General features: G+C 65.5%; 3 protein-coding genes across 4 annotated transcripts; all 3 read right to left on the reverse strand.

The window, feature by feature from the left end:
* Positions 1–5,807: 5,807 nt before the first annotated feature.
* On the reverse strand, positions 5,808–6,904 carry TSTD1 (thiosulfate sulfurtransferase like domain containing 1). Its single transcript, XM_055120934.1, has 4 exons — positions 6,788–6,904; positions 6,432–6,554; positions 6,047–6,209; positions 5,808–5,967 (listed from the first exon to the last, which is right to left on the reverse strand). Exons 1-4 carry the CDS (start codon positions 6,795–6,797, stop codon positions 5,916–5,918), a joined length of 348 nt encoding a protein of 115 aa, XP_054976909.1. The 5' UTR covers positions 6,798–6,904; the 3' UTR covers positions 5,808–5,915.
* A 67-nt stretch (positions 6,905–6,971) lies between these two features.
* On the reverse strand, positions 6,972–11,310 carry USF1 (upstream transcription factor 1). Of its 2 annotated transcripts, XM_055120932.1 has the most exons (11): positions 11,162–11,310; positions 9,328–9,420; positions 9,078–9,127; positions 8,875–8,990; positions 8,634–8,735; positions 8,329–8,524; positions 8,106–8,190; positions 7,948–8,006; positions 7,751–7,845; positions 7,484–7,612; positions 6,972–7,380 (listed from the first exon to the last, which is right to left on the reverse strand). In XM_055120932.1, the coding sequence occupies exons 2-11, from the start codon at positions 9,333–9,335 to the stop codon at positions 7,291–7,293; spliced, it is 930 nt and encodes a 309-aa protein (XP_054976907.1). In that variant the 5' UTR covers positions 9,336–9,420; positions 11,162–11,310; the 3' UTR covers positions 6,972–7,290. The 2 variants fall into 2 exon arrangements, with proteins under 2 accessions (XP_054976907.1, XP_054976908.1); XM_055120933.1 differs by lacking the exons at positions 9,328–9,420; positions 11,162–11,310 and having other exon boundaries at positions 8,906–8,990; positions 9,078–9,128.
* A 1,942-nt stretch (positions 11,311–13,252) lies between these two features.
* Positions 13,253–25,983, reverse strand: ARHGAP30 (Rho GTPase activating protein 30). The gene is made up of 14 exons (XM_055122250.1): positions 25,864–25,983; positions 23,869–23,971; positions 23,066–23,210; positions 22,392–22,474; positions 22,191–22,298; positions 20,036–20,163; positions 19,726–19,897; positions 18,905–19,008; positions 18,758–18,832; positions 17,886–18,200; positions 16,655–16,957; positions 15,320–15,531; positions 14,993–15,220; positions 13,253–14,221 (listed from the first exon to the last, which is right to left on the reverse strand). Exons 1-14 carry the CDS (start codon positions 25,958–25,960, stop codon positions 13,460–13,462), a joined length of 2,835 nt encoding a protein of 944 aa, XP_054978225.1. The 5' UTR covers positions 25,961–25,983; the 3' UTR covers positions 13,253–13,459.
* Positions 25,984–26,305: the final 322 nt, after the last annotated feature.

A 26,305-nucleotide genomic window follows, 5' to 3' on the forward strand; every position in this document is an offset into this window, starting at 1 on the left:
GTCGATCTGCAGAGCCTGCGCACCTTCCGCAGGTGAGGCTGCGCGCGGGACCCGGACTCCTGGGGGACTGGGCGGGGCTGGGGGGGGTCTGGGACCCCGGCCCGGATGAGGCGAGTCCAGAGCCGCCATCCCCACCGTGGCGGTGGGGCGCACCGAGGGGAACGCAGCAAGGTGGGAAGGCAATGTTTCATCCCAAACAGCACAGAAGGACCCGGGCAGGGGCTTTCGGTGACAATTATAGCATGCATTCTTTTATTTTATTTTATGATGCATTCTTTTGTTTTACTTACGCATTGTTTTATTTATGCATTCTTTTATGTTATTATGTATTCTTTTATTTAGGCGTTATTTTATTTTATTTTGCGATGGGGTCATCAAGGAACTCGGGGGGTCACTCAGGAATCTCTCACCTGAGTGAGAAATTTAACATCTGAAAGAAATTTAAGAAGAGCAGGAAATTCAGGAGAGGAAAAGGGTGGAGAGACAGGGCATTTGAGGGAGAAGCTCAAACTGGCTTGAAGAGCTCTGAGACTCAGGCCCACAGCATTGCAGGGGCGCTTATTCGTTCTCTCATCTTCTGAATAGCTGGCTTTTGGCATAAGTTTCAGAGGTTCTAGGAGGATGGGGTCTCTGTGAAGCGACTCTGTGAGGGTCCCCAAGGGGTAATCATACCCCCAATTGCTCTAAAGCTTTGTGATCACATCTCGAGGTAATCTATGAGATAAGACCTAGAAGGTCTCACCTAGAAGTCCTTCTGGCTTCCTTTTGACCTTGTCCCACGGTCTTGCTGATAACCCAAACCCTCCCTTTTGTACCAGCCTGCCTGCAATCTTTCCATCTGCCCATTCGCTAATGCAAATAGAAAATAAGGGGTGGGTGGGGGCTGGAGTGGTAGCACATCGGGGAGGGCCTTTGCTTTGCACATGGCTGACCCGGGTTCAATTCCCAGCATCCCATATGGTCCCCTGAGCACCACCAGGAGTAAATCCTGAGTGCATGAGCCAGGAGTAACCCCTGTGCATCGCTGGGTGTGACCCAAAAAGAAAATAAGGGTTGGATTTGGTTTTTGTTTTGGCTTTGGACCACACCTGGGAATGCTCGGGAACTTCTGCTCTTCTATCCGGGGTGGACTCCAGCAGTGCTCTGGGCCTGGGAGGGTGGAGGGACCCTGTGGTGCTCTCGGTTGCTCCCAGCCACCCACATGCAAAGCTCTGAGTCCCACTGTGTTATCACCAGAACTAGCAGATTCAATCTGGTCTCTCAGTCCGGAGCTGAGGGTGCAGAGAAGGGAAGCGACTCTGGATTCGAGACAGACTATCAGGAGATTAGTCATGGGGAGGAGGTGATCCAAAAAGCACAGGCTTTATGTGAGAGTCCTGGGTGCGCCCTCCTGCCATGTAATCCCCTGAACACCACCACAAATGGACAGGGAAAAAAAAGGGGGGGGGCTGGATCGATAGCACAGCGGGTGTGGTATTTGCCTTGCACGTAGCCGACCCGGGTTCGATTCCCAGCATCCCAGAGGGTCCCCCCAAGCACCACCAGGAGTGATTTCTGAGTGCAAGAGCCAGGAGTAACCCCTGTGCAGCACTGGGTGTGACCCCCCGCAAATAAAAAGGAAAAAAAAAAAAGCTCATTTTCTGTGCAGTCTGACTGCATGGTGGCAGTTTTCTGGGATTTCCCTGACCAGAGGATGGGGTGGAGAGTGGAAGTAGGACAGCGAGGAGGATGCTTGCCTTCCAAGCAGCTGACCCAGATTCCATCTCCAGCACCACAAACGGTCGCTTGAGTCCTGCCAGGAGTGATCCCTGAGCACAGAGCCAGGAGTCAGCCCCGAACGGTGCCAAGTATGGCCCCAAACCAAAAAATTTAAACTTGAAACAATTGAGGGGGCTGGGGGTGGGGGGCTGGAGATGGAACTCAGGGCCTCCCACACACCAGGTAAATGCCGTGGGGTCTCCCGCCCCTGTCCCTGTCCCCACCGATTTAAATATGACCCGTGTGGCAGTCTCGATGAGAGTGTTTTAATCAGACACTAGAATTCAGCTAATCTGATCAACGCAGATCAAGCTCTGGTTTATTCAGATGGCATCTTCCTCATTTCGGGGCTCAGAGCACCCTGCTTGGAGTCACCTGTGTTTACTTCCAGGCTTTTTCTTCACTGCGTGTGAGGGCCCAGGACCTGGTGTGGTGTGAAACTGCTTGGCTTCTCCTATTTTGCTGTTTGTCTCTTAGTTTCTTGTGCTGTTTGTCTCTGTTGGTGTTTGCCGCGGCACGAAACTTGCGCGGACTTGTCTTTTTGTCATTCTTTGATGCCCTCTAAATTCCAGCGCTGAGTTAAGAGTCTGAGTCTTCCCCACTTGAGGATCACGAACGAATTCCTCAGAGGCCACAGAAAGAACCTCAATGGGGGGGCACAGCAGGGAGGGCGTTAGCCTTGCACACGGCCAACCCCGGTTCGAGTCCCAGCATCCCATATGGTCCCCTGAGCACTGCCAGGAGTAATTCCTGAGTGCATGAGCCAGGAGGAACCCCTGTGCACTGCCGGGTATGACCCAAAAAGAAAGAAAAAGGAAAGAAAGAACCTCAGTGGGCTCAGGGGAGCATATGTGATGCTGGGGATCAAACCAGAGTTGACCACCGGACTAGGATTTAATTTTTGCATTTTTTTAATTTGAGGGATGCACTCAGAAGTGCTTAGATCTCCTACAGTTTGGGGTCCATGGGGTGCTGGGGGTTGTACATGGGGTCTTCCTCCTCTCCCCCACCCCTCAGAGTCTTGGCTCAACCCTTTGACCATTGGATACTCTCTTATTAATATGATAACCTGCCCTTTCTGCCTGCCACCAGCTCCTGGCAGGAGCCACCACCTGCAAGAACATCTATGCCCTTGGATTTCCGTTGTCTTGGCTGTCAAACAATAGTCTCAGGCTTCAGGTGCGTTTTTCTGGGAGTCGGGGAAAACCCTCGGATTCCATTCCCAACCTCCCCAACCGCAGGCGGAGGCGTCCCTAATGCCCCAGGGAGATAAGGGGATTGACAGCTGGAAGAGATACAATGTAACCTGCCTGATGACATTTGTGAGAACTCTTCCCAACTTTTTCCCAGGCATTGGGCCTTATTTCACCCTGGGAATCCACAACAGGGGCAATAAAAAGTGTCGATCTGTGTTTGCAGGCCCCTTGTGGGAAATGAGTAGCATATAAAGAAGGGTCTGGGGCTGGAGCCATAGCACGGGGGGGGGGGGGGGGGGGCATCTGCCTTGCACGTGGCCAACCCGGATTCGATTCCCAGCATCCCATAGGGTCCCCCGAGCACCGCCAGGTGTAATTCCTGAGTGCATGAGCCAGGAGTAAACCCTGAGCATCGCCAGGTGTGACCCAAAAAGCCAAAAAAAATAAGAAGGGTCTGAGCTGGGCGGGAGGTGGGGGGGCAGAACGCCCCTGTGTCCTTCAGGAATTATGCCCATCATTTTTTTTTTTTTTTGCTTTTTGGGTCATACCTGGCGATGCACAGTGGTTCCTCCTGGCTCTGCACTCAGGAATTACTCCTGGCGGGGCTCAGGGGACCATATGGGATGCTGGGAATCGAACCCGGGTCGGCTGCAAGCAAGGCAAACACCCTACCCGCTGTGCTATCGTTCCAGCCCCCTGTTCCCATCATTTTTACTTTATCTGCGTGGTGTGTTCCTGGCTCCTTCAGCTGGAGGGAGGGAGGCCGTCAGGCCCCGAGAACTGCAGTACCTACATTCTTCTCATTCTTGTGGAAAAAAAAAAAAACGTTACAAGCATCTGGAAGCAGCTCTGATCAGGGGCCCTGCTAGAGCGAGTGACCATTGGCGCCACATGTGGACGAGCGCTGACCTCCAAGAGGCCAGAGCAGCCCTGTGCCCAGGCCCCAGCCACCGCTGGCCTTGTCACCGGAGGAGGTGACAAGGGCCCATTGTGAATTATCAAGGCAGATAAGATTGAAATGTTAGTGGGAGATTGTTCAGGAGCACCAGATGATTCTGGAAGTCTGGAGAAACCTAGAGAACAGCGAAGGAGGACTCGGCTATGGAGGGATGAATCGAAAGGGCCGAGAGGGGGTGCGCCAGCCTGGCTGGAGAAGGGGCCCTTCCCCGCAAGGCAGGGATGCCAGGCCTGGTGCTAGTGCCTGACTGCCCGCCCGGCCTGCCTGCTCATCGTGGTGGCGGAAGGCCAGGACACAGGCGGGGACCGCCCATCAAGATGAGGAAACCCGGTTAATGAGGGAGAAAGGAATGTTCTCTGGGCAAGATAAGTCACAAACACACCTTCTTCCTCAAGTGGGAGAAAGCAGAGGGGGCAGGTTAGATGCTGGGGCAATGGTCCCATGGGCAGAGGACACCATGTGGTGGTCACCGGGCGGGCGTCGGGGTAGTAGTGGCCAGGAAGGGGCCTGGGGGAGAATTCTGGGATCTGTGTGTCCATGCTACCCCTTGTGGACATTTGGTGATTGTTTTTCCTTTTTTTTTTTTGGGGGGGGGGGGTTTCCCGGCGATGCTCAGGGCTGACTCCTGGCTCTGCACTCAGGGATCACTCCTGGCGGTACTCGAGGGACCCTTATGGGATGCCAGGGATTGAACCCGGGTTGGCTGTGTGCCAGGCAAATGCCCTCCCTGCTGGACTCTCGCTCTGGCCCCCATTTGGGATTATGGGGTCAGGCCAAGTGCAAGCTGCAGAGATGGCCCAGGAATTAAAGAGCTTGCCTTGTGACCCTGGCGGGTTCCCGGCACCCCAAAGGGTGAGCCCGGCTAGGCGTGAGCCCTCAGTGGAGAGCCAAGAGTGAGCCTTGAGCATACCTGGGTGTGGGCCCCAAGCAAAACAAAAATAAAACAAAAATCAAGATGAGCAAGGAGCTGTGCCTCTTCTTGTAAAAGACCCACGAGAATGGAGATGAGACCCAAGGCAGATGTTCCTAGTGACACCTCCCAGGAGGCTCAGGCCCCAGCCCCCTCCCTGGGCTCAGATGGGTGGGCTGTGCCTCAGCCAAGTGCCGAGGCAGGGGGGAAGAGCGGGGAGAGAGGGAGGACCCTGGAAGGATTCCCCGGACACTCAGACACCCAGAAGTGTGACCTCCACCTCTGCGTCGAAAGCAGCGTGGGAGAGAAAGTCTGCCAGGACAGAACTGCCCTGTGACCCACTTACAGGGGACCCGAGACAGGCCTGGACAAAGCAGGACCTTGGAGAGAGGCTGCTGGGAGCCCCAGGTTCAAACCACAGCACTGCAGGGCATAGCCCCCAAAGTCCAGCTGTCCCAAGAGACCCCCATGCCGGGCTTCTGTCCTCCTGGCTCGCATCCACTCAATAACCGGTCCTCTGCAGGGGGAGGGGGTGGCCTGAGGGCAGCGTGGGAGTGAAGGACAGGGGAGGAGAGCGTGACCAAGCACGTGGGAGAGATTTTTAGGGCACTGCCTCCAGGCTCCGCGCTGCCCTTCCACACAGGAGCCTTTGGGCCAGATGTGCAGCCCACAAGGTCGAGATTCTGGCCGGGAGCTTCCAGAAGGAAGGCATTGAGGGGACTGGAGCAATAGCACAGCAGGGAGGGCATATTGCCTTGCACGCAGTCGACCCAGGTTCGATTCCCAGCACCCCGTATGGTCCCCTGAGCACCGCCAGGAGTAATTCCTGAGTGCAGAGCCAGGAGTAACCCTGTGCATCGCCGGGTGTGACCCAAAAATCAAAAAAAAAAAAAAAAAAAAAGGAAGACATTGGGGTCAGGGAGGGAGGGGACCTGTTATGGCCACCAGGAGGAGGCGCTGTGAGCCCGGCAGAGATGCACACTGCTCCATGTTCGGGATGACAAATTTTATTGTTGGGTGGTTTTGGGGGGGATGAGGGGTTCACATCACTTCCTTCCCACGTGCCAGGGAGGGTCATCGGCTACCCCCTCCTCTAGCTGGACTCCTGCGCCCACTCTCTATAGGCCCCCGCGTAGTTCCGGGCCCTGCGGAGACAGGGGGTGAGGGACGGGAAGCGGGAGCAGGCGGGCACGCCCCCCCACCCTACCCTTCGCCGGCCAGTACCCGCCGTAGCCCAAGCGCTGGGCCAGCTGCGTGGCCAGGGCACCCCGCTTGCCAATCTGGCAGAAGAAAACCAGGTTCTCCTCCCCCGGCTCCGGCTTCTCGGCGGTGTAGGCAGCGCGGAAGGCTGCGGGTTCCATCTGCAGGGCGGCCTCCAGCTCCGACACTGCGGGGAAGCCCGGGCTCAGGTCCCCGGGCGCGCGGCCCCGTGCCCACCCATCTCCGTGCGCGGCTCCAGGGGGAGCCGGGGAAGCCCTCCCCGCTGGAGATCCCCCGCTACAAAGGCGGCTTCCCAGGCGGACCCCTTCCCCGCTCGAAGCGCGCGCGCAAAGCCAGGCCCCCCCCCTGGCCAAGGCCTGCAGGCCCCGTGGGCAGCCCCCCGCCGTACCCGGGATGTTGAGCGCGCCGGGGATGGTGCCAGCCGCCACCTCCTCCCGCGCACGCACGTCGATAAGCCGGACCCGGCCCGCCGCCAGGAGCGCGCGCAGCTCCGGGAGCGCGACTGTGGGCACTGCGGGGCGGCGGGGCGTGAGCGGCGCGGCCCCCGGGACCCCTCCCGTTCGGCAATCCTGCGTCCCGGAGGGTCCCGGGAGCGCCTCCCCCTCTCTCGGCTAGCACCGCCCCTCCCCGGCACTCCTCCCCCTCCCCGCCCGCCGGCACCTCCCGCGCCTCCTCCCCCTGCCCCCACCCCCCGATCCGCGCCTCACCCCCCCCCACCCGCGGGCCCCAGCGCCCCGCCGGTACCGCCAGCCATGCTGCGCGCGCGCGTGCCAGGAGCGCGACACCTGCCCGGCCGGTCCCCCCGCGCGCCCGCAGCGTCACCCGCACCTGCCCAGCCACCCGGAACCGGAAGGCGAGGCCGCCCCGCCCCCGGCTTCCAGCGCTGACCGCCTCCAGGGACCCATAAAAAGGAGACCGGGAGACGACAGTGGCTCTGAACATTTTATCTTAGAAAAAAGAAAAGAGAGAAAGGAAGGAGAAGCGGCCACTAGGGGCCCCGGCGGGCCCGTCCTCCCGGGCTCCCTGCTTGCTTGCCGGCCCCCTGCTGGCGTCGCCCCACAGTCCCGGGATGCCCGGGGCCCCTTGAGCTCCAGGACAGGAAGAGGCCGGGAGGCGCCGTCCAGGGTGGCCGGCCTGGCCGGTGGCACCGTAACGGGGTGGGCCGGACCACTCCGAGGTGGGGCCGCAGCTGTCCCTGCACCCTGGGCTCCGCGGCCCCCCTGCAGTTCTCGGCAAGGCCCTGGCCTTCAGTTGCTGTCGTTCTTGATGACCACCTCGACCCCGTGGTGCCGCAGCTGCGCTCGGAGCAGCAAGTTCTTGTTCTTCAGATCCTCCACCTGGGCCGAGGTGGGCCGGTGAGGGCGCGGACCCCACCCCACCCCGCGCGCGCATGCGCCCCTGTCCCGGCCCACCCCAGAGCCCGGCTGGCCGCGCGCGCACCTGCTGGCGCAGCACGTCGTTGTCCAGCTGCAGCTGGTCCAGGCCCTGCAGCTCCTCGGACAGCCGGTGGTTGCTCTGCCGCAGCTCCTGGATGTAGTCGCACGCCTTGGACAGAATGCCCCCTTTGCTCTGCAAGGGCGAGGGCGTCAGCTGGCACTCTTGGGGGCACGCGGGGGCGGGGCGACTGGCGCCACGCCCCTCGTCTCCAGACACGCCCCCGCCCCGCCCTCACCCTCTGGCCCCGCCCCTGGCCCCTTCGGACCGGACCTGGCCCGACTTGGTGCTCTCCATGGAGCAGTCCGGGATGATCTTGGACAGCTGCACTATCCAGTTGTTGATCTTGTCGCGGCGGCGGCGCTCCACTGGGGAACAGACGGGGGCGGGTCCGGGGATTCAGGAGGGGGGTCCGCCACCGGCCCCACCGCCCCCAGCCAGGCCCTCTGCCCACTGCCCCGGGCCCCCACCTTCATTGTGCTGCGCCCGGCGCTTCTCGTCCCGCGTGGTCCGCGGCGCCTCCGACTTCCTGGCACCGGCCCCGGGAGGGGAGGGGGGACAGGGGGCAGTGGTGAGAGGCGCGGTGGCCGGTGGGCTCCCACCCCCACTCCCAGCATCGGCTACTCACGGGGAGTAGGGGTGGGTTCGGGGGGCGATGGAGCGCTGGCCGCCCTGCAGCACCTCCTGCGGCGACATCATCACGAAAAACTGGCCTGGGGGAGTAGGGGTCAGGGCCGGGGTGGTCAGGGCTGGGGCTGGCCCTGGCCCAGCCGACCCACCCCCAGCGGGGGACGGGAAGAAGGACAAGGAGGCCCGGGCTCGGTGCCACGCCGCGGGACCCGGGTTCTCACCGGTGCCGGGAGGGGTGGCCTGGCCCAGGAGAGCCTCGGAGCCCTGGGTGGTGACCACCGCCGCCGTGCTCCCCGACGTCGTGCCCCCCGCCCCGTCGCCCACGGCGCCGCTAGGGAAGTAAGTGTAGTGCGTCTCGGCCGCGGTCCCCTCCGTGTCCACTGCGTCATCGCTGGTGAATGCCCCCTGGATCACGGCCTGCGGGGCGGGGGTGGGGGCGAGAGAAGCCCGTGAGGGGCCGTGGCAGAAGGGGGAAGCCTTGGGGGCAGCCCCACCGTCCTCGTCCTCCTCGCGATCCACCCCATACCTGGGTCATGGACTGGGCAGCAGGGTAGCCGCTGATGGCGCCGGTGCCCTCCGTCTGGCCGTCCAGCTGCCCTTCGGACACCTGAATCACCCGGTACATCACCTGGGGGGAGGGGCACGGAGGGGGCGCAAAGAGGAAAGAGACTGAGTCCCTCCCGGACCCCCCCAGACAGGGCCCCCCCAGAAGCAGGCCAGCATCCCCGCCCCCCCTAAGGCTCTCCTGCGGCACGGCCCCCCCTTACCTGGCCCCCATTCTCAGTGCGGAAGACGTACTTGACGTTGGGGTCAGGGAAGGTAGCGGCCGACTGGATGCTGGCGATGGCCACGCTGGTGGGGTCCTCCCCTGTCGCCACCGCGCCTGCGCGGCCAGAGACGGGTACAGAGTGGGCGGGCCGTGCGGGTGGGGGGCTGGCCTCCCGGGCGGCGCGCATGTGTCCATACCCACCTTCCTGGATTTGCACTGTCCCCTCCTCTGCCTCCGCCGTCTTCTGCTGCCTGTGCAGGGCAGACGGGACCAGAGTCAGGGCCCAGGAGGGCACCGCCGACTCCCCACCTAGTGTGCGCCCAGGGCGGGGGCAAGCAGCACCGCGGGGGCGGGGCCCAGCACCACCGCGCAGTGGGGCATCTGCCGGACTCCAGGCCCAGGGGTGCCGGCCGGCACCCCCCTCCTCCCTGGAGCCCAGCACCCGTCTCACCCCTTCATCGCTCCGCCAGGGGGTGCATCCGCGGAGCCGGTCCTTCTCGGAGAATCTTTGCACCCGCTGCCCCGCGGGCCTGAGTGCCACGTCCTGGTGGAAATCCAGGGGGACAGTGGGTGAGTGTGGCAGACCCAGGGGTGCCCCCGCTGCCCGCGACAGGCCTGAGCAAGGACTCTCAGCGTGCAGTGGCCGAGGCAGGCAGGAGCCCCTGGGACCCAGTTTTGTTAGAAGCTGTTGGGAACTGCCTGACATTGGGGGGGGGGGGGCTGCAACTTGCTCCAGCGACTCCGGAAGAGGCTGTGCACCCCGATATCTGCCCTGGGGTCTGGAAGGGGAACCCTAACACCACGCCGCCCTCCCCGGAGTGGCCCTCATGGGGGAGTCTAGATTCATGCCCCCTTCCACCTCCTCCGATTTTATTCTCCAAGACTCCTCCAAGGACACAGCTACTAAACTGTTTCCTCGATAACGCCCCATCAATTGCGGCTGGAACAGGAGGAGGAGGAAGTGGAGGAGGTCTGGAAGGTGCAGCCCCCACACCCAGGAATCCCCCCAGTGGCTGGGGCGGGAAAGGCAGAAAAGAATCTGGCCGGTTGTCGAGAAAGCGGAAGATGCAGCCAAAGCGAGCCTGGGAAAGCTCTTATCCAAGGCAGGCCCAAGGAGGCCGCGGCCCCCGGCCCTTGCGCGCCCCCCCCTCCGAGAAAGTGGATCTGCGCGGGGAAGGGACGGGCGCCTACGGGGAAGAGGAGGAAGGCACTGGGGACCCCTGGGCCCCCCAGCCAGCCTGGACCCCGCGCGCGCCGCGGCCGCGGGGGGCGCAAGACGCCAGGACCCGGCGCGCAGCTGTCAGCACCGTCACCCGCCGGGGCCGCGACGGATCCGGGCCCGGGGCCTCCGGAAGCGTTTCCTGCTGGCGCGGCCCGGCGCGGGGCTACGTGCCCGCGCCCCCCGCCGGTGTCGGGGAACAGTGTCCCCGGGAATGCGGGGTCGCGCCGTAGCCGCGGGGCGGGGGCGCAGGGGGTACGCCGGCCCAGAGCGCAGGATTGCGGGGGGCGCACGGGCCCAGTTCCCAGGACAGGAGCGCGCGGAGGTTCCCCCCAGCTCCGAGGACCGCAGGGGTGGCGGGAAGGAGACACAGAGGGTCGAGATCACGGGGGTCCCCCCAAGATCTCAGGATCGCGGGGGTCTGCTGGCGCGCGGGCCGGGCTCTTAGGATCGGGGCCGTGGAGGTACCCTGCCAGCTCCGAGGATCTCCAGAGTCAGGGGACGCACGGTCCAGTTCTCAGGTCAGGGGGTCAGAGGGGGCACACAACCCAGCTCTCAGGATGTGAGGTCGAGGGGCGCACGGGCCCAGCTCTCAGGACAGGGGGTCAGGGGCCACACGGCCCGGCATTCACGATCTCGAGGGTCGGGGAGGGCACAGGCCCGGTTCTCAGGATCTCGTGGGTCAGGGGGGCGCACAGGCCCGGCTCCCAGGACAGGGTGGCCAGGGGGTGCACGGCCCGGCTTTCGGGATAGGGGGTCGCGGGGCGCATGGGCCCAGTTCTCAGGATCTCGAGGGTCTGGGGGAGGGGCAAGGGCCCGGCTCTCAGGATCTCCAGGGTCGGGGGGCGCAGAGGCCCGGCTCTAGGGATCGCGGGGGGCTCGGGCCCAGCGCGCAGGAGTGGGGCCACTGGGCCGCCGGGGGGCGCGCAGGAGGCGGGGGGCGCCCGGCCCACAAAGGGGCCCGGGATAAAGAGACCGGCGCGGGCCGCTCCCTGCAAACAAAGGCTCCCGGGGGTCCCCGAGCCCGCCGGCCCCGCCCCCGCGATCCCCCGCCCCGCGCACTCACCCGCCCGCGCCCGCCGCCGCCGCCGCCGCCGCCGCGCTCCCCCGACGCTGTCCTGGCTCCCGGGACCCCGGCGCTCCATGGGCCGCCGCTCATGCGCACTGCGCGCCCACCGCCATGCCGGAGCGGGGCGGAAGTGCCGTGGGGCCCCACCCCCTCCGGCGTCGCCGCGCCCCCTTCCGCCCGCGCCCCGTTGAGGCGGCCGCGGGGGTGGGCGTGCCCGGAGGCGGGCGTCGCCGCGCTCCGCGGGTGCCCGGAGGCGGGTGGTGTGAGCGGAGTAAGGCTCGCTCCGCCGTTCCGGCCGCCAGCGGGATCCTGGAAGTCCCGGGAGGAGAGTGGGAGCGATCGGCTCCCCGCTCAAGGAGAGGCGGGCGCCGTTGCGGGCGCCATCTTGACTAAGGGCGGCGCATGGCGGGCGCCATCTTGACTAAGGGCGGACGCCCCGGGCGCATCTCCCTGCGGCCCTACGTCGTATGTTCGAGTCCCCACGGAGGCCTCGCAGCGTCCAGGCTGCCCCTGTGCCCGCCGTCGGGTGCTCTCCCAGAGGTGGAGTCGCATTTGCAAACGTGGGACGGGTGCGGTGCGCAGAGACCCCAAGGTGGGCGCGTTACTGCTGGCCGGACAGTGTCCCGGACTGGCCTGATGTCCAGCTGAGGGGGAGTCCAGCCCCGCAGGTGCCCGCCTGCTCTGCAGCAGCTGGGCGCCCGGTGCCCTCCCACACATTCTCCCCCGGATGCTGGGGGTCCACGGACCCCGCCTCTTTGCAGGAAAAAAAAAAAGGAGAAGTGGACCCTGGGCGGAAAAGGATTTCATAAGGCAGCGGTACAGAGGACTTTCGTGCAGGGAGGAGGAGACGCAGCTTCTCCTGGGGGTCCAAGAAAGAGCTAGAAGCTGCTGGGCTGGAGGTTGTTTTGCAAACGCTGCAGCTCTAGGAAAACGCTTCTGAGACTTTTTTTTTTTTTATTTCCTTGGCCGCCCCCCCCCCCCGCCGCGCGCCTGGGATGGAACCTGGGGCCCCTCCCTCAAAGCTGGTGCAGAAGTCGCGCTGATTCTCTGCCTGCTCTCGGGTCTTTGTCCTTGCCCGGAGTTGGCTGGCTGTCTACCCTTTCTTCGGAGCCGACCCTTACTTAGTTTGGTTGCTTCTGGGGGCCACACCTAAGAGTGCTGGGGGCCACCCTGCCTTTCACTTGTTTTTTTGGGTATTGCCTTTTGTGGTTCCAGGATCACTCCCGGCTCAGGCTCCAGAGGGCGCTGGCGCGGCTACGGGGCCCCAAACCACACTCAGCCCATCAAGCCTTTTTTTTGTTGAGTTTGGGGCCACACCTGGCAGTGCTCAGGGCTCACTCCTGGTGGTGTTCAGGGGACCCAGACGGGGTGCCGGGGCGGGGGGCTGGACCCTGCAAAGCAAACTCCTCACCCGCTGTGCAATTGCTGCCACCCAAACTGAGGGCGGCTAAGGGTGTGTCTGGCCTCGCTCTGCAGGGTGCTGGGTGCCTCTGAATTGTTCACAGCTGTTTCGGGCCTGCCCACCCCCACCCCCCAGGTCTGCGGTGAATGTTATGCAAATGCGGGTTTCCCTTCCCCATTTCCTGGCCACCCAGAGCCCTGCTTCAGGTCTCCATGGCGATCACCCAAACAGCAGCCCAGAGAGACCAAACTGAAGATTCTTCACCCGAGACTCGCCGTCGGGTGGGGCAGGGATCAGGCTTTTTCTTTTTCGCTTTTTGGGTCACACCCGGCGATGCACAGGGGTTACCCCTGGCTCATGCACTCAGGAATCACTCGTGGCGCTGCTCAGGGGACCCTATGGGATGCTGGGAATCGAACCCGGGTCGGCCTTGTGCAAGGCAAACGCCCTACCCGCGCTGTGCTACCGCTCCAGCCCCCGGGATCAGGCCTTTCGCTTTGTACGTGGCCGACCCAGATTCCATCCCCTGAGTCGAGAGCACTGAGCCAGGGGTGAGACCCGAGCACAGGCAGAGGCGCCCCCAAAGCAAATGAGCCTTGGAATAATCGCAGCAAAACTCCAGGCGGTTTCCATGTAAAAACATTCACTTTTTATTCCGAGGCTCCCACCCCCACGCCCGCCGCCTGTTAGGGGGTCCAGCCCCTGACCAGGTGACGTGAGCCCTGTCCCCAGGGGGCCTCCCTCCCGCCCACAAGCCGGTCTCCAGGGAGGGGCTGTGTGGTGGGGTCTCTGCGGGGGCAGCAGGGACGGAGCTGGACTTCCCCTTCCCGGGCACCTTGTAAAACCCCCGACTTCTGCCGCTCCGGGCCACCTCCGTCCCCTCCCGGCGCCCATCAAAGCCCCGCCCCGCCCCCTGCCTGGGCCTGGGTCTCAAAGGCGTAGGACCTGCGCTGAGACAGCAGGACGGGGTCGGGGCTGCGGGGCTGGGGGTCTCCGGGGGGCAGACTCAGCCGGCTGCGGGGCCCTGCCCCTTCCTCAGGAAGGCCCAGGCTGCTCTGGGGCCGAGCGCAGTGCCCGGGGGCCTGGCCGCAAGGGCCGACCCTGGCGGGGAGGCTGCAGTCGGAGCGGGCACGGGCCTCTGTCCTCTGGCGGTCTCGCGCCAGAGCCACGGCCGCGTCGAAGGACAGGCTGGCCCCGTTCCGCCAGCAGGCCCGGGGGCCCTGCGGACCCCACGCCTTCTCGCCGTCCAGCCGGCCGGGCCGCGGGCAGGGGCTGGCGGGCGCCACGTGGATCTTGCCGCTCAAAGCACCGGGCACCTTGGCAAACTGAGGTTTGGGGGGCACCACGGGCACCGAGCGGGCATGCTGGACCTGCAGCAGGCTGGAGGCCAGACGCATGCCCACGCCCGCGCCCGGGGCTAGGCGGCAGCCCCCGGCCTCGGGGCCCGGCTGCGGGCAGTGCGCGGGCTCCTCCTCTGGGGCACCCACTGCCCTCGGGTCTGCAGGGAGGGGGCCCTGTTCTAGAAGGTTCCCTCGGGCGCCCACGTCTCCCTGTGCCTCCCCATCCCCTCTCCCACGCTCCTCCCTGACCCCCGGGCCTGATTCTGCTTCTGCACCTCCACCCTGGCCCTCCCCCTCCTCCCCGTCCCCAGCACCCTCCCGGCGGCCACTGTGTCCACTGTCCCCCTGCTCCGCTCTTCCTCCTCTGTCCCCAGGGTCCAGCTGTGCTCTGGACTCCTCGTCTCTGCCCCCTGCAGCCCCCGGAGCCTGCACCAGCCCCCCAGGCTCTGGATGCTCCCCGTTCTCCCCTGGGTGCTCCCCAATCTTTGGATGCTCTCCACTCTTCCTTGGATGATCCCCGATCTCCTCTGGGTGCTCCTGGATCTCTGGGTACTCCCCGCTCTCCCCTGGGTGCTCCCTGATCTCTGGGTACTCCCGGATCTCTGGGTACTCCTCGCTCTTCTCTGGGTGCTCCTCACTCTCCTTCCGGTGCTCGCTGCTCTCTTTCAGATTCTCCCCGCTCTCCCTGGGATGTTCCCCATTCTCTGGGTGCTCCCCACTCTCCCTTGGGTGCACCCTGCTCTCCTTCAGATGCTCCCCACTCTCTGAGTGCTCCCCGCTCTCCTCCAGGTGCTCCCCACTCTCTAGGTGCTCCTCACTCTCTGGGTGCTCCCCGCTCTCCTTCAGGTGCTCCCCACTCTCCCTGGGGCGCTCTCCACTCTCCTCATGCTCCCTGCTCTCCTTCAGGTGCTCCCTGCTCTCCCCTGGGTGCTTCCCGTCTGCCCCTGACCCCTCAGGCTGCTGCCCGTCCTTGCCACGGTCCCCCAGCTCCCCCTGAGCACACCGACGGGGCTCTCCCGGGGGCCCCTCCGGCCTCCCCGCCTTGGCGGCCCCCTGGCCCGGGTCCCCTCTGTCCTCTGCTGCCGCCCCTCTCTCAGCGTCCCCGGGGCCTGGCCATCCGTGGGGGGCTCCAGGCTGCAGCAGGGGCCTGAGGTCGTCATGGGCACTCAGGAAAACGTCCTCCCCGCTCTCTTCCTCTTCTTCCTCCTCCTCCTCCTCCTCCCCCGCCAGGGGGCAGCAGCTGGGGGCCAGGACAAAGGGGGCCTCGTCCAGGAAGAGATCGTCCAGGGGCGGCTCCACAGAGAACTCCTCCACCTGCGGGCGGGCGTCGGGGGTCTCAGGATGGGCCCTCGGCCCCGCCCCGCCCGGCCTCGCCCCGCCCCGCCCCGCCCCTGAAGCCTCGCCCCCCCTGACCTGCGGTCCGGCCACCAGCAGCTCGTCCAGGTAGCCCAGCCCAGGGTCGTCGGGGGAGAAGGCGGCTCCAGGCCCCGCCGCGTCCACCTCCCCGTCCTCCGCCCCCAGCTCCGAGCTGCTCGAGTCCTCCAGGAAGGAGAAGGTATCCTGCAGGGTCCTGGACACGGGGTCCTCCAGGGGCAGGGCGGCGGGCCGGGCCTCCCCGGGTTCACCTGTGGGAGAGGCGTCCGGGAGGGACGTGGCAGGCGGCTGGGCAGCCCCAAGGCCCCCACTGCCCGCCTGGCTGCTGTGACCGAGTGGCCAGAGGCGGTGTCCTCCCCCCTGCCCCGCCCCCAATACGCCCGAGTGCCCAGGAGCTGGGCAGGGGCGGGGGGGGGGGGGGGGGGGAGATGACTGGGGGAGGGGTGGGGGGGAAGCTCGGCTGGTCTGGGCTCCGGGGTCAGCGTGATCCCGGGTGACAAGGCCAGCACTGGAACCCAGGACCACAGAATTCTAGCAGGCAGCTGCCCCCGCTCCCTGCCACCTTCTCTGGCCTCTGGGGGCCACGTCAGGGCAAAGACCAGCCAGTGCGCGTGGGCAGCTGCGGCTTCACCCTGAGGAGCCTGTTAACCATGGCTGAGATGTGGAAGTGGCCGGACAGAGCACCGGGGCACGTGCTGCCTTGCCCACGGCCCACGCGGGTTCTCTGTCCGGTACTGCCGGGAGTGACCTTGAGCACAGAGCCAGGAGTCAGCCCCAAGCACAGAGCTGGGAGTGAGCCCTGAGCACAGAGCTGGGAGTCAGCCCTGAACACTGAGCTGGGAGTCAGCCCTGAACACAGAGCCGGTTGTCAACCCTGAGCACTGGGCTGGGAGTGAATTCCAAGCACTGAGCCAGGAGTGAGCCCTGAGTACAGAGTCAGGAGTGATTCCTGAGCAAAGAACTGGGAGTCAGCCCTGAGCACAGAACTAGGAGTCAGCCCTGAACACAAAGCCAGGAGTCAGCCCTGAGCACAGAGCCGGGAGTCAGCCCTCATCCCAGGGCTGGGAGCGACCCTGACCCAGGGTGAGCCCTAAGCACAGCTGGGTATGCCCTAAAATCCTCCCCAAGAAGTGGGTGCAGGGGCTGGAGCAATAGCACAGCGGGGAGGGTGTTTGCCTTGCACGCAGCCGACCCAGGTTTGGTTCCCAGACTCCCTATGGTCCCCTGAGCACCGCCAGGAGTAATTCCTGAGTGCAGAGCCAGAAGTAACCCCTGTGCATCCCCAGGTGTGCCTCCCCCCAAAAAAACAGCAAAAAAAAAAAGTGGGTGCAGGAAGCACCCAAGGCCTCCCTGAGCACTGTGCTGGGAGCTCACCTGGGGGCCCAGTGGCAGGGCTGGGCCGGGTCTGCAGGGCTGGGCACTCGAGGCCCCGGGTGAGTCGGGCCAGGGAGACGTTGGAGATGATGTTGGGGGAGGCGCTGAGGATGGACATGATGTGGGGAGGGACGTTGACTTTGAAGGGGTCCGAGATGTGGACACCCGTGGGACGCTCTGCCCGGCAGACCCCCGAGCGCGGCGCTGACTCGGAGCTGCTGCCCGCGGGTCCCTCGGCCACCGCTTCCTGCCCGCCCTCGGCCGTCTCCGGGGACTCGCTCTCCGTGCTCTGGCCCTCGGGGTCTGCAGAGGAGAGACGGGAGTGAGTAAGGGTCTGCAAAGCGCCGGCATCTCGGAAGTTTCTGGAGGTGCTTGAGCTGGGGGCTACCCAGCCTGCGCACTGTCCACGGCTCTGGGCCAGGGTCAGCCGCCTTCCCCGACGCAGGAGACCGCAGACGACTCCCCCACTGTAGGTCAACCCCGGAGGGCAGAGGGGGCCACAGCACAGCCCAGCGGGTAGGACACTCGCCTGGCATGTGGCCGACCCAGGTTCAATCCCCGGTGTACCATGGGGTCCCCCGAGCACTACCAGGAGTGAGTCCCGAGCACAGAGCCGGGAGTGACCCTGAGCACAGAGCCGGGAGTCAGTCCTGAGCACAGAGCCAGGAGTCAGCCCTGAGCACAGACGTGGGATTCAGCCCTGAGCACAAAGCCAGGAGTGACCCCGAGCTGTGCTATCGCTGCAGCTCCACTGCACCCACTTCCTGGGGAGGATTTTAGGGCACAGAGACAGGAGTCAGCCCTGAGCACAGAGCCATGAGTCAGCTCTGAGCACAGAGACAGGAGTCAGCCCTGAGCACAGAGCCAGGAGTCAGCTCTGAGCACAGAGCCGGGAGTCAGCCCTGAGCACAGAGCCAGGAGCGACCCTGACCCAGGGTGAGCCTGAGCACAGCCTGGTGTGCCCTAAAATCCTCCCCAGGAAGTGGGTGCAGTGGAGCTGCAGCGATAGCACAGCGGGGAGGGCGTTAGCCTTGCACGCGGCCAACCAAGGTTCGATCCCCGGCATTCCATAGGGTCCCCTGAGCACCACCAGGGGTGATTCCTGAGTGCAGAGCCAGGAGTCAGCCCGGAGCATCGCCGGGTGGGACGCAAAAAGAAAAAAAGAAAAGAAAAGAAGTGGGTGCAAGAAGCACCCGAGGCCTTCCGAGCGAGCACTGTGCTGGGAGCTCACCTGGGGGCCCGGCGGCAGGGCTGGGCCGGGTCTGCAGGGCTGGGCACTCGAGGCCCCGGGTGAGGCGGGCCAGAGAGTCCTTGGAGATGATGTTGGGGGAGGCGCTGAGGATGGACGTGATGTGGGGAGGGACGTTGACTTGGTAGGGGTCCGAGATGTGGACGCCCGTGGGACGCTCTGCCCGGCAGACCCCCGAGTGCGGCGCCGGCTCCGAGATGCTGCCCGCGGCTTCCTCGGCCACCACCTCCTGCCCGCCCTCCGCTGCCTCTGGGCACTCGCTCTCCGTGCTCTGGGGCGGCCCCTGGCCCTCAGGGTCTGCAGAGGAGAGACGGGAGTGGGGGTCACTCGAGCTGCAAAGTGCCGGCAACTCGGAAGTTTCTGGAGGGTGCTTGAGCCGGGGGCACTGGGCAGCCTGCGAACCGTCCACAGCTCAGGGCCAGGGTCAGCCTCCTTCCCCGGCGCAGGTGACCGCAGACAACCCCTGGAGGGCAGAGGGGGCCAGAGAACAGCGGGGAGGGCATTTGCCTTGCATGTGGCCGACCCAGGTTCCATCCCCGGCATCCCATAGGGTCCCCCGAGCACCGCCAGGAGTGAGCCCTGAGCACAGAGCCAGGAGTCAGCCCTGAGCACAGAGCCGGGAGTCAGCCTTGAGCACAGAGCTGGGACTCAGCCCTGAGCACAGAGCAGGAGTCAGACCTGAGCACAGAGCCAGGAGTGAGCCCTGAGCACAAAGCTGGGAGTCAGCCCTGAGCACAAAGCCGGGAGTCAGCCCTGAGCACAGAGCCGGGAGTCAGCCCTGAGCATCGCTGGATATGATCCAGAAAAGCCAAAACCAACAAACAGAAACGACGCAGAGGGCCGAGATCACTCACCCTCGCCGGCCCCGGCCGCCGCCGCACTCAGCGAGTCCATGCTCTTGGCGGGCCTCAGTGTCCCCTGCTTGTCCTCTGCAGGAAGAGGCATGGGTAGGGCCAGGCGGCCCCGGGGGCAGCAGAGCCCCCGCAGCCCCCCGCACTCACCCCTGTCCTCCGCGCCCTGCGGGAGTTTCCGCTTGCTCTCGTGGCCGGAGCGGCCCAGGTTGAAGATGGACCTCCACTTCCTGACCTTCAGGGAGCCCTTCCTCCTGGGGACGGCGGGTCAGGGGCGGCCGGGCGGCAGGTTAGGGGGCGGCCAGGACGGGAGGGGGCGGGGGCGGGGGGTGAGTGGGTGGCCAGGGCCGGAGGGGGGCGGGGCGGGGAGTTGGGGGCGTCCAGGGCGGGAGGGGGGCGAGGCGTGGGGGGGATGTGTGGGGGAGAATCCAGGGCGGAGGGGGCGGGGGTTGAGGGGGCGTCCAGGGCGGGAGGGGGCGGGGTGGGGGTGAGGGGGCGGCCAGGGCGGGAAAGGGGCGGGGCGGGGTGAGGGCGCGGCCAGGGCGGGGCGGGGGGCGGCGGCCAGGGCGGGAGGGGGCGGGGCGGGGATGAGGGCGCGGCCAGGGCGGGAAGGGGGCGGGGCGGGGGCGGAGGGGGCGTCCAGGACGGGAAGGGGGCGGGGCGGGGGGGGCTGGGGGGAGGTGAGGGGGCGTCCAGGGCGGGAGGGGGCGGGGCGGGGAGTTGGGGGCGGCCAGGGCGGGAGGGGGCGGGGCGAGGGGGTGAGGGCGCGGCCAGGGCGGGAGGGGGCGGGTCGGGGGCGGGGGGCGAGGGCGCGGCCAGGGAGGGAAGGGGGCGGGAAGGGGGGGGCGGAGGGGGCTTCCAGGGCGGGAGGGGGCGGGGCGGGGGGGGGTGAGGGCGGCCAGGGCGGGAGGGGGGCGAGGGCGCGTCCGGGGCGGGAGGCGGGCGGGGTTAGGGGGCGCCCAGCATCTCACTTGTGCTCCGCGATCTCGATGATGGTGTGGTAGGGCCGTATCTGGGGGGGCCCGTCCCCCGCCTGCAGGCTACTGGGCAGGTGGTAAGGCAGTGACCGGGGCCCCTGGTCCTCCGGGGAGCCGGCCGCCAAGGGCCCGGGGAGCGCCCGCCGCCCACTCTCGGCCTCGGGACCTGCGGCACAGAGGGGCTGGGCAGCCGGGGCAGCGAGCGGCCACAGGGGCCCAGCACGGCCTCACCCCTGCCCAGCTCCGCCCACTGCACCCCGCTGTCCACAGCATCTTCCACGGGGAGGGCAGGCGGGGCACTGACCAGGCGGGGCGGCTCCCCCGAAGAGCTGGTCCACGTGCGTGAGGATGAACTCCACCACGATGGACTGCACCCTCACCTCCATGAAGGCCGCCGTCCCGTTGAACCCCGAGGCCTCGATGTCCTTGGACCTGCGGCGGGGAAGCCCCATCACTCACCCGCCCAACACTCCCCGTTGCAAAGGCCCTCTCCTCCAGGCAGCCCTCTCAGATGTCCAGCCCGTTCAACGCCACCCTGATCTCCTCTTTGGTTTGGTTTTGTTTTCTGGCTATTTGGGTCACACCAGGCTCAGTCCTGGCTCTGCGCTCAGGAATCACGCCTGGCGGTGCTCGGGGGACCCTATGAGATGCCAGGGATTGAGCCCTGACCCTATTTTTTTCTTTTTTTTTTCTTTTTTCTTTGGGGGATTTTTTTCTTTTTTCTTTTTGGCTTTTTGGGTCACACCCGGCGATGCTTAGGGGGTTTCCTACTGGCTCTGCACTCAGGAATCACTCCTGGCAGTGCTCGGGGACTCTATGGGATGCCGGGGATGGAATCCAGGTTGGCTGTGTGCAAGGCAAACACCCTCTCCACTGTACTAGCACTCCAGCCTCCCCTCTCCCCCCCCCACATCCTAAGGTATGTACTGCTCACCCCCAGGATCCCGGATCTGTCTTTTTTTGGAGGGAGGGTAAGGAGGGAAGGCACACCAGGCGTGATGCAGGGACTAAACTCAGGGACTCCTGGGTGCTGGAGCGATAGCACAGCAGGTAGGGCGTTTGCCTTGCACGTGGTCGACCCGGGTTCGATTCCCAGCATCCCATATGGTCCCCTGAGCACCGCCAGGGGGTAATTCCTGAGTGCAGAGCCAGGAATAACCCCTGTGCGTTGCCGGGTGTGACTCAAAAAAAGCAAAAAAAAAAAATTAAACTCAGGGACTCCTGCATGCAAAAACGGAGCCTCCCCCAGGTTTTCACCAGCACCCACAAACACTGAAGGCTTTGGGGCTGACGCCGTAGCAGAAGGAGGCCTGCCTTGCATGCAGCCGACCCGGGGTTCGATTCCCAGATTCCCATACGTTCCCCTGAGCACTGACAGGGGAACCCAAGTACCCTGAAGGGTGGCCCAGAAAGAAAATGAAACGAAGCAAAAACCAAATGCTGAAGGCCTCGAGCTTCTCCGAGCATCACAGCCTGGGATCCCGCTGCACGCCGGCCCCTCGGTCTCCACCTCCCGGACACCTCACCCTCATGCACCCCCCTCTAGCCACCCCCACGCCTGTTTCAGGGGGCAGGATGGGGTGTCGGGCCCCAAACCCCACTCTTGCCCCCCCTGAAGGCCCAATCCCCTCCCCGGTGTTCTCACTGCCCACCCGCCCCGACTGGCCACTCGGTGACCTCAGTTCTGGCTCTGTGACGGCGTCCGACCCCTCATTCCTGTCCCCCTCCCAGCTGCCTCCCTGTCGCACTCAACCCACCTGACCTCACTCGGGCTACAATCCTTCACAGGGGCCGGAGCAACGGCACACAGGGGAGGGCATTGGCCTTGCATATGACCAAACGGCCACACAGCCAACCCTATGGGGTGCCAGGGATTAAACCCTGATCTTTTTTTTTTCCTTTTCTTTTTCTTTTTGGGTCCCACCCAGCGGAGGGCTCAGGGTTTTTCCTGGCCGGTGCACTCAGGGATTACTCCTGACGGTGCTCAGGGGACCCTATGGGATGCCGAGGATCGAACCCGGGGTCTCTACCTGTCCTCCTGCTCCAGCCCCACCCTGACCCTTCTTGACTCTCCCTGTGGTCTGTGACACGTCATGCTCAGCCCCATCGCAGGGCACCTGGCCGGGGCGCGCGGGGCTGTAGGGACAGGACGGGGCGCGGGGCAGGGGGCGCGGGGGTGCGCGGGGCTATGAGCGCGGGGTTGGGCGCGTACGGGGCTGAGTGGGGCGCGGGGCGGGGGCGCGCGGGGCAGTGCGCACGGGATGGGGCGCGCGGATCTGGGCGCGTGCGGGGCTGAGTGGGGCGCGGGGCGGGGCGCGCGCGGAGCGGGGGCGCGCGGGGCTGTGCGCACGGGACGGGGCGCTCGGGTCTGGGCGCGTGCGGGGCTGAGTGGGGCGCGGGGCTGGGGGCGCGCGCGCGTCTGTGCTGCTCGCCCCCCACCCCCGTGCCTGCACACCCACCTCAGCAGGTTCGGGGCCCACACGATGGCCAGGTTGCGGGCGTGCATGTTGGTCTGCGCGCTGTGTGAGGCCATGCGCACCAGGTGGCGCATGAGGAACTCCAGCGTCCTGCGGGGAGGCGGCGTCAGCTCCGGCCCCCGCTCCGCCCAGGCGTACCGGGGAATGGGGGCGGGGGTGTGGGGGGACCCGCAGCCTCTGCACCTGTGGTTGGGCCCTGGGAGCTCGCGCAGCACCTCCGCGATCTTCACCAGCCGCTCGTTCTCCAGCTGCACGGCCACCGCCTCCTGGGGGGCCGCCAGGATTTAGGGACTGAACCCCACGGGGCAGCCCAAGAGTGGGGGATGGGGACTGGACTAGGGGCGCCCAGGTGGGCCGGCACACCCCACCCCACCCACTGGGCATGCTCTGGGAAGGGGACCCGACTCTCCCAGCCCTCAGTGCACCCAGAGCCCAGAGAGGAAAGTTCCCTTTTGGAAAGTACTTTCTCCTCAGTGCAAGATGCAGTGGTCCAGGTGACACGGCAGAGGGGGCTGAGGGGGGGTGTCATGCATGTGGCCAGGTGAACTCAGCATTTCTGGGCAGGGCCAGGGACCCTCAGGCTCACCCCACTCAGCCACCCCAGCACTGCTGAGGGGGAGCCCTAAAAATGTTTTTTTTCTTTTTCGGTCCCACCCGGCAATGCTCAGGGATCACTCCTGGCTCTGCACTCAGGAATCACCCCTGGCGGTGCTCAGGGGACCCTACGGGATGCCGGAGATCGAACCCGGGTCGGCCGCGTGCCAGGCAAATGCCCTCCCCACGTGTTTTTTTTTTTTTTTTTTTAGTGAGCTCCTCTCACCAGTGAGCCCGGACCCCCGCCCCACCCCCCAACTCACGGCGAACTTGTCATAGAGGCGATAGGTGAGCAGCGGGTCGGGCAGCTCCCGGAAGTAAGCCTTGCACAGGGACGACACGCAGTGGATGTCCTGCAGGTACAGCTCCCGACACAGCTCGGGGCGCCGCTCCGCCTCAAACTCCTGCCTGGGTGGGGGCGGGGGAGCGCACACTCAGGAGGGGGCACGGTACAGGCGGGGGGCAGGAGGGCACTAAGAGAGCCGAATCATTTGGGAGCGATTTTGGCTTTTGGGATCACCCCCAGAGATGCTCAGGGCTGACTCCTGGCTCTGCGCTCAGGAATCACTCCAGGCGGTGCTCGGGGGACCCTATGGGATGCCGGGGATGGAACATGCAGGTCGGCTGCGTGCTGTGCTGTCGCTCCAGCCCACCACGGGGACTCTTGAAAGCTCAGGTAAGTCCTCAGAATCAGCCGGGACACCTGGACAGCAACCTGGGAGCCAGACGCCCCAAGGGACCACTAGGGGGCAAACCAGGAGCCAAACTTTTGGGTTTTTTTCTTTTTGCTTTTTGGAGTGATTTTGGCTTTTGGGATCACCCCCGGCGATGCTCAAGCTGCTGACTCCTGGCTCTGCACTCAGGAATTACTCCTGGCGGTGCTCAGGGGACCCTATGGGATGCTGGGAATCGAACCCAGGTCGGCTGCGTGCAAGGCAAACGCCCTACCTGCTGTGCTATTGCTCCAGCCCCTGCACTTTTTTTTTTTAAGCATGGGGCGTGCTTCCCCGGCCTTCCCTCCCCGAGAGGGGGGCCGCCTGTGTCCCCTCCCCACGGCCCGACTCACCGAAGCTTCTGGATGTTGGAAGACACCCCGGAGAGGCGGTAAATGCCATCCACCACCCCATGCTCCTCCACGAACTCAGCACAGCTTCGCAGCACCTGGGGCACTGTAGGTGGCCAAGAGGGGCTGATGGGGGCCGGGGGGGCTTGGTAGGGACCCGGCTGCCCCTGAAACCAACCTCACAGCCCGCCCTCTCCGCCACCTGCAGACTCGTGGTAAGCCCCCCTCCCTGTTCTGGCTTCACTGTAGCACAGTCATCCCATTGTTCATTGATTTGCTCGAGCAGGCACCAGTAACGTCTCCATGGTGAGACTTATTGTTACTGTTTTTGGCACACAGGGAGCTTGCCAGGCTCTGCTGTGCAGGGGGATACTCTCGGTAGCTTGCTGGGCTCTCCGAGAGGGACAAAGGAATCGAACCCGGGTCGGCTGAATGCAAGGCAACTGCCCTACCCGTTGTGCTATTGCTCCAGCCCGCTGCTCCTCCTTGGGAGCTTTGCAGAGGGGCCTGGCCGGGGGAGAAGGGTCTAGAAGGGTCTAGAAAATGTGTTTCCAGCCAAGAGAAACAGTGTCCCCACTATGGAACCTGCCAAGGGGCAGGCCATTCCACAGTCACCTGGGGGTCCCGCCCCATACCCCTGCACCCCAGTTTGAGATGCGAGAAGGCAAAGTTCCAGGGGCTGGAGCGATAGCCCAGCGGGGAGGGTGTTTGCCTTGCACGCGGCCGACTTGGGTTCGATTCCCAGCATCCCCTAGGGTCCCCTGAGCACCACCAGGAGTAATTCCTGAGTGCAGAGCCAGGAGTGACCCCTATGCATCGCCGGGTATGACCCAAAAAGCAAACATAAATAAAGAAAGAAACATTAAAGCTGTTCGTTTAAAAATAATAAAAAAAAAAAAAGCAAAGTTCCCGGGGCTGGGGAGGAGAAAAGGGGAAGGAGGTTTCTGGGGACACCCGGGCGGGCCCGGAGCAGGAAGTGAGCAGAGGAGCGAAGGCCTCGCAGCAGCTCGAAGAGGAAATGACAGGTTGGGTGGTTGGGGGGGTCCTTCAGCGGGGGCCCAGCCCCACACAGCAGCAGCCCGAGTTTCCATCCAGAGCCGCTTCCAGGCGGGAGGGGCGCCCCCAGGCTGGCCTGCAGACCCCCGACCCCAGTGCCCCCCGTCTTAGGGCCAGCCCTGTAGCTGCCACTCCCGCACCTTGGGGGCCCCCGCTGCCCCCTCAACCTCCGCGCCAAGCCCTTCTTCCCCTGGCGAAGAACCAGGATGCCCCACTCTGCCCTCCCTGGGGCCCCCCTGAAATCTGGGCCCTCCGACTCCCCCACTCATGGCCTCTGCCCGCTTGCACAGGGGGACCCGCCCAGCGCCTTCCCAGCCTAGGGGCAGCCTGTGCCCTGGGTCCCCACGAAGGCCCACACCCAGGACCCCTTCACTGTTCTGGCCCCGCCAGAGCCCCCACCTGGACCCCTCGCTGTTCCGGGAGTCAGCCTGGAGGCCCTCACTGTCCTGGACCCCGCGGGCCCCTTCTTACCATCCAGGACCCCTGCCCGGCCCCGCCCGGCCAGGTCCCTGGCCCCTCCCTGTCCAGGCCCCCCGCCCGGCCCCTCCATCTGTGCCCCCCCAGCACGTCCATCTGAGCCCCGCAGCCTCTCACCATCCAGACCCCCCGCCCGGCCTCCATCAGGGCGCCCCACCCAGCCCGTCTGTCCAGGGCTCCTGTCCGGCCCCTCCGTCTAGGGCCCCCGCCGGCCCCTCCATCCAGGCCCGCTGCCCAGCCCCTCCGTCCAGGCCCACTGCCCAGCCTGTCCATCCCGGGCCCCCCACCCAGCCCGTCCATGCGAGCCCCGCAGCCTCTCACCATCCAGCCATCCCGCCCGGCCCCTCCCGTCCAGGACCCCCGCCCGGCCTCTTCTGTCCAAGCCCCACAGCCTCTCACCATCCCGGCCCCTCCATCCGGGCCCCCCGCCCGGCCCCTCCGTCCGAGCCCCCCGCGGCCTCTCACCGTCCAGGCCCCGGAGCTGCAGGTGCTCCTGGAGGTCGCGCCCAAACACCCTCTCCTTGGCGCCCTCCTTCTTCTTCCCTTTCTGCCGCGACTTCATGGCCAGAGCTGGGCCCTGGGCGGCCGCCGCTGCCCCCTCCCCCCTGAGAGCTTTGCCCCCCTCGGCCCCCTGGGAGCCCCGGCCGGCCCCCCCGGGGCAGGGCTGTGACCTGGGGCTGGAGGTGGACGCGTCCCGGCCCCCCGGAAGTCCCCCGGAGGCTGTCTCGTGGCTGTGCCGGCTCGGCCCAGGGGGCAGGAAGCAGCTCTGCGCCTCCAGCCCGCTTCCTGCCAGAGCATCTCGGCAACCACAGCCCGGGTGGGGGCCCGCGCAGTCGGGGTAGAGCCGGGACCGGGACGGTGCGTGCCTGCAGGTGCCCACGGCCCGGCCGGCAGAGCGACTCGGCGG

This window comes from Sorex araneus, chromosome X (assembly GCF_027595985.1).
Source record: "Sorex araneus isolate mSorAra2 chromosome X, mSorAra2.pri, whole genome shotgun sequence".
Taxonomy (NCBI): Eukaryota; Metazoa; Chordata; class Mammalia; order Eulipotyphla; family Soricidae; genus Sorex; species Sorex araneus.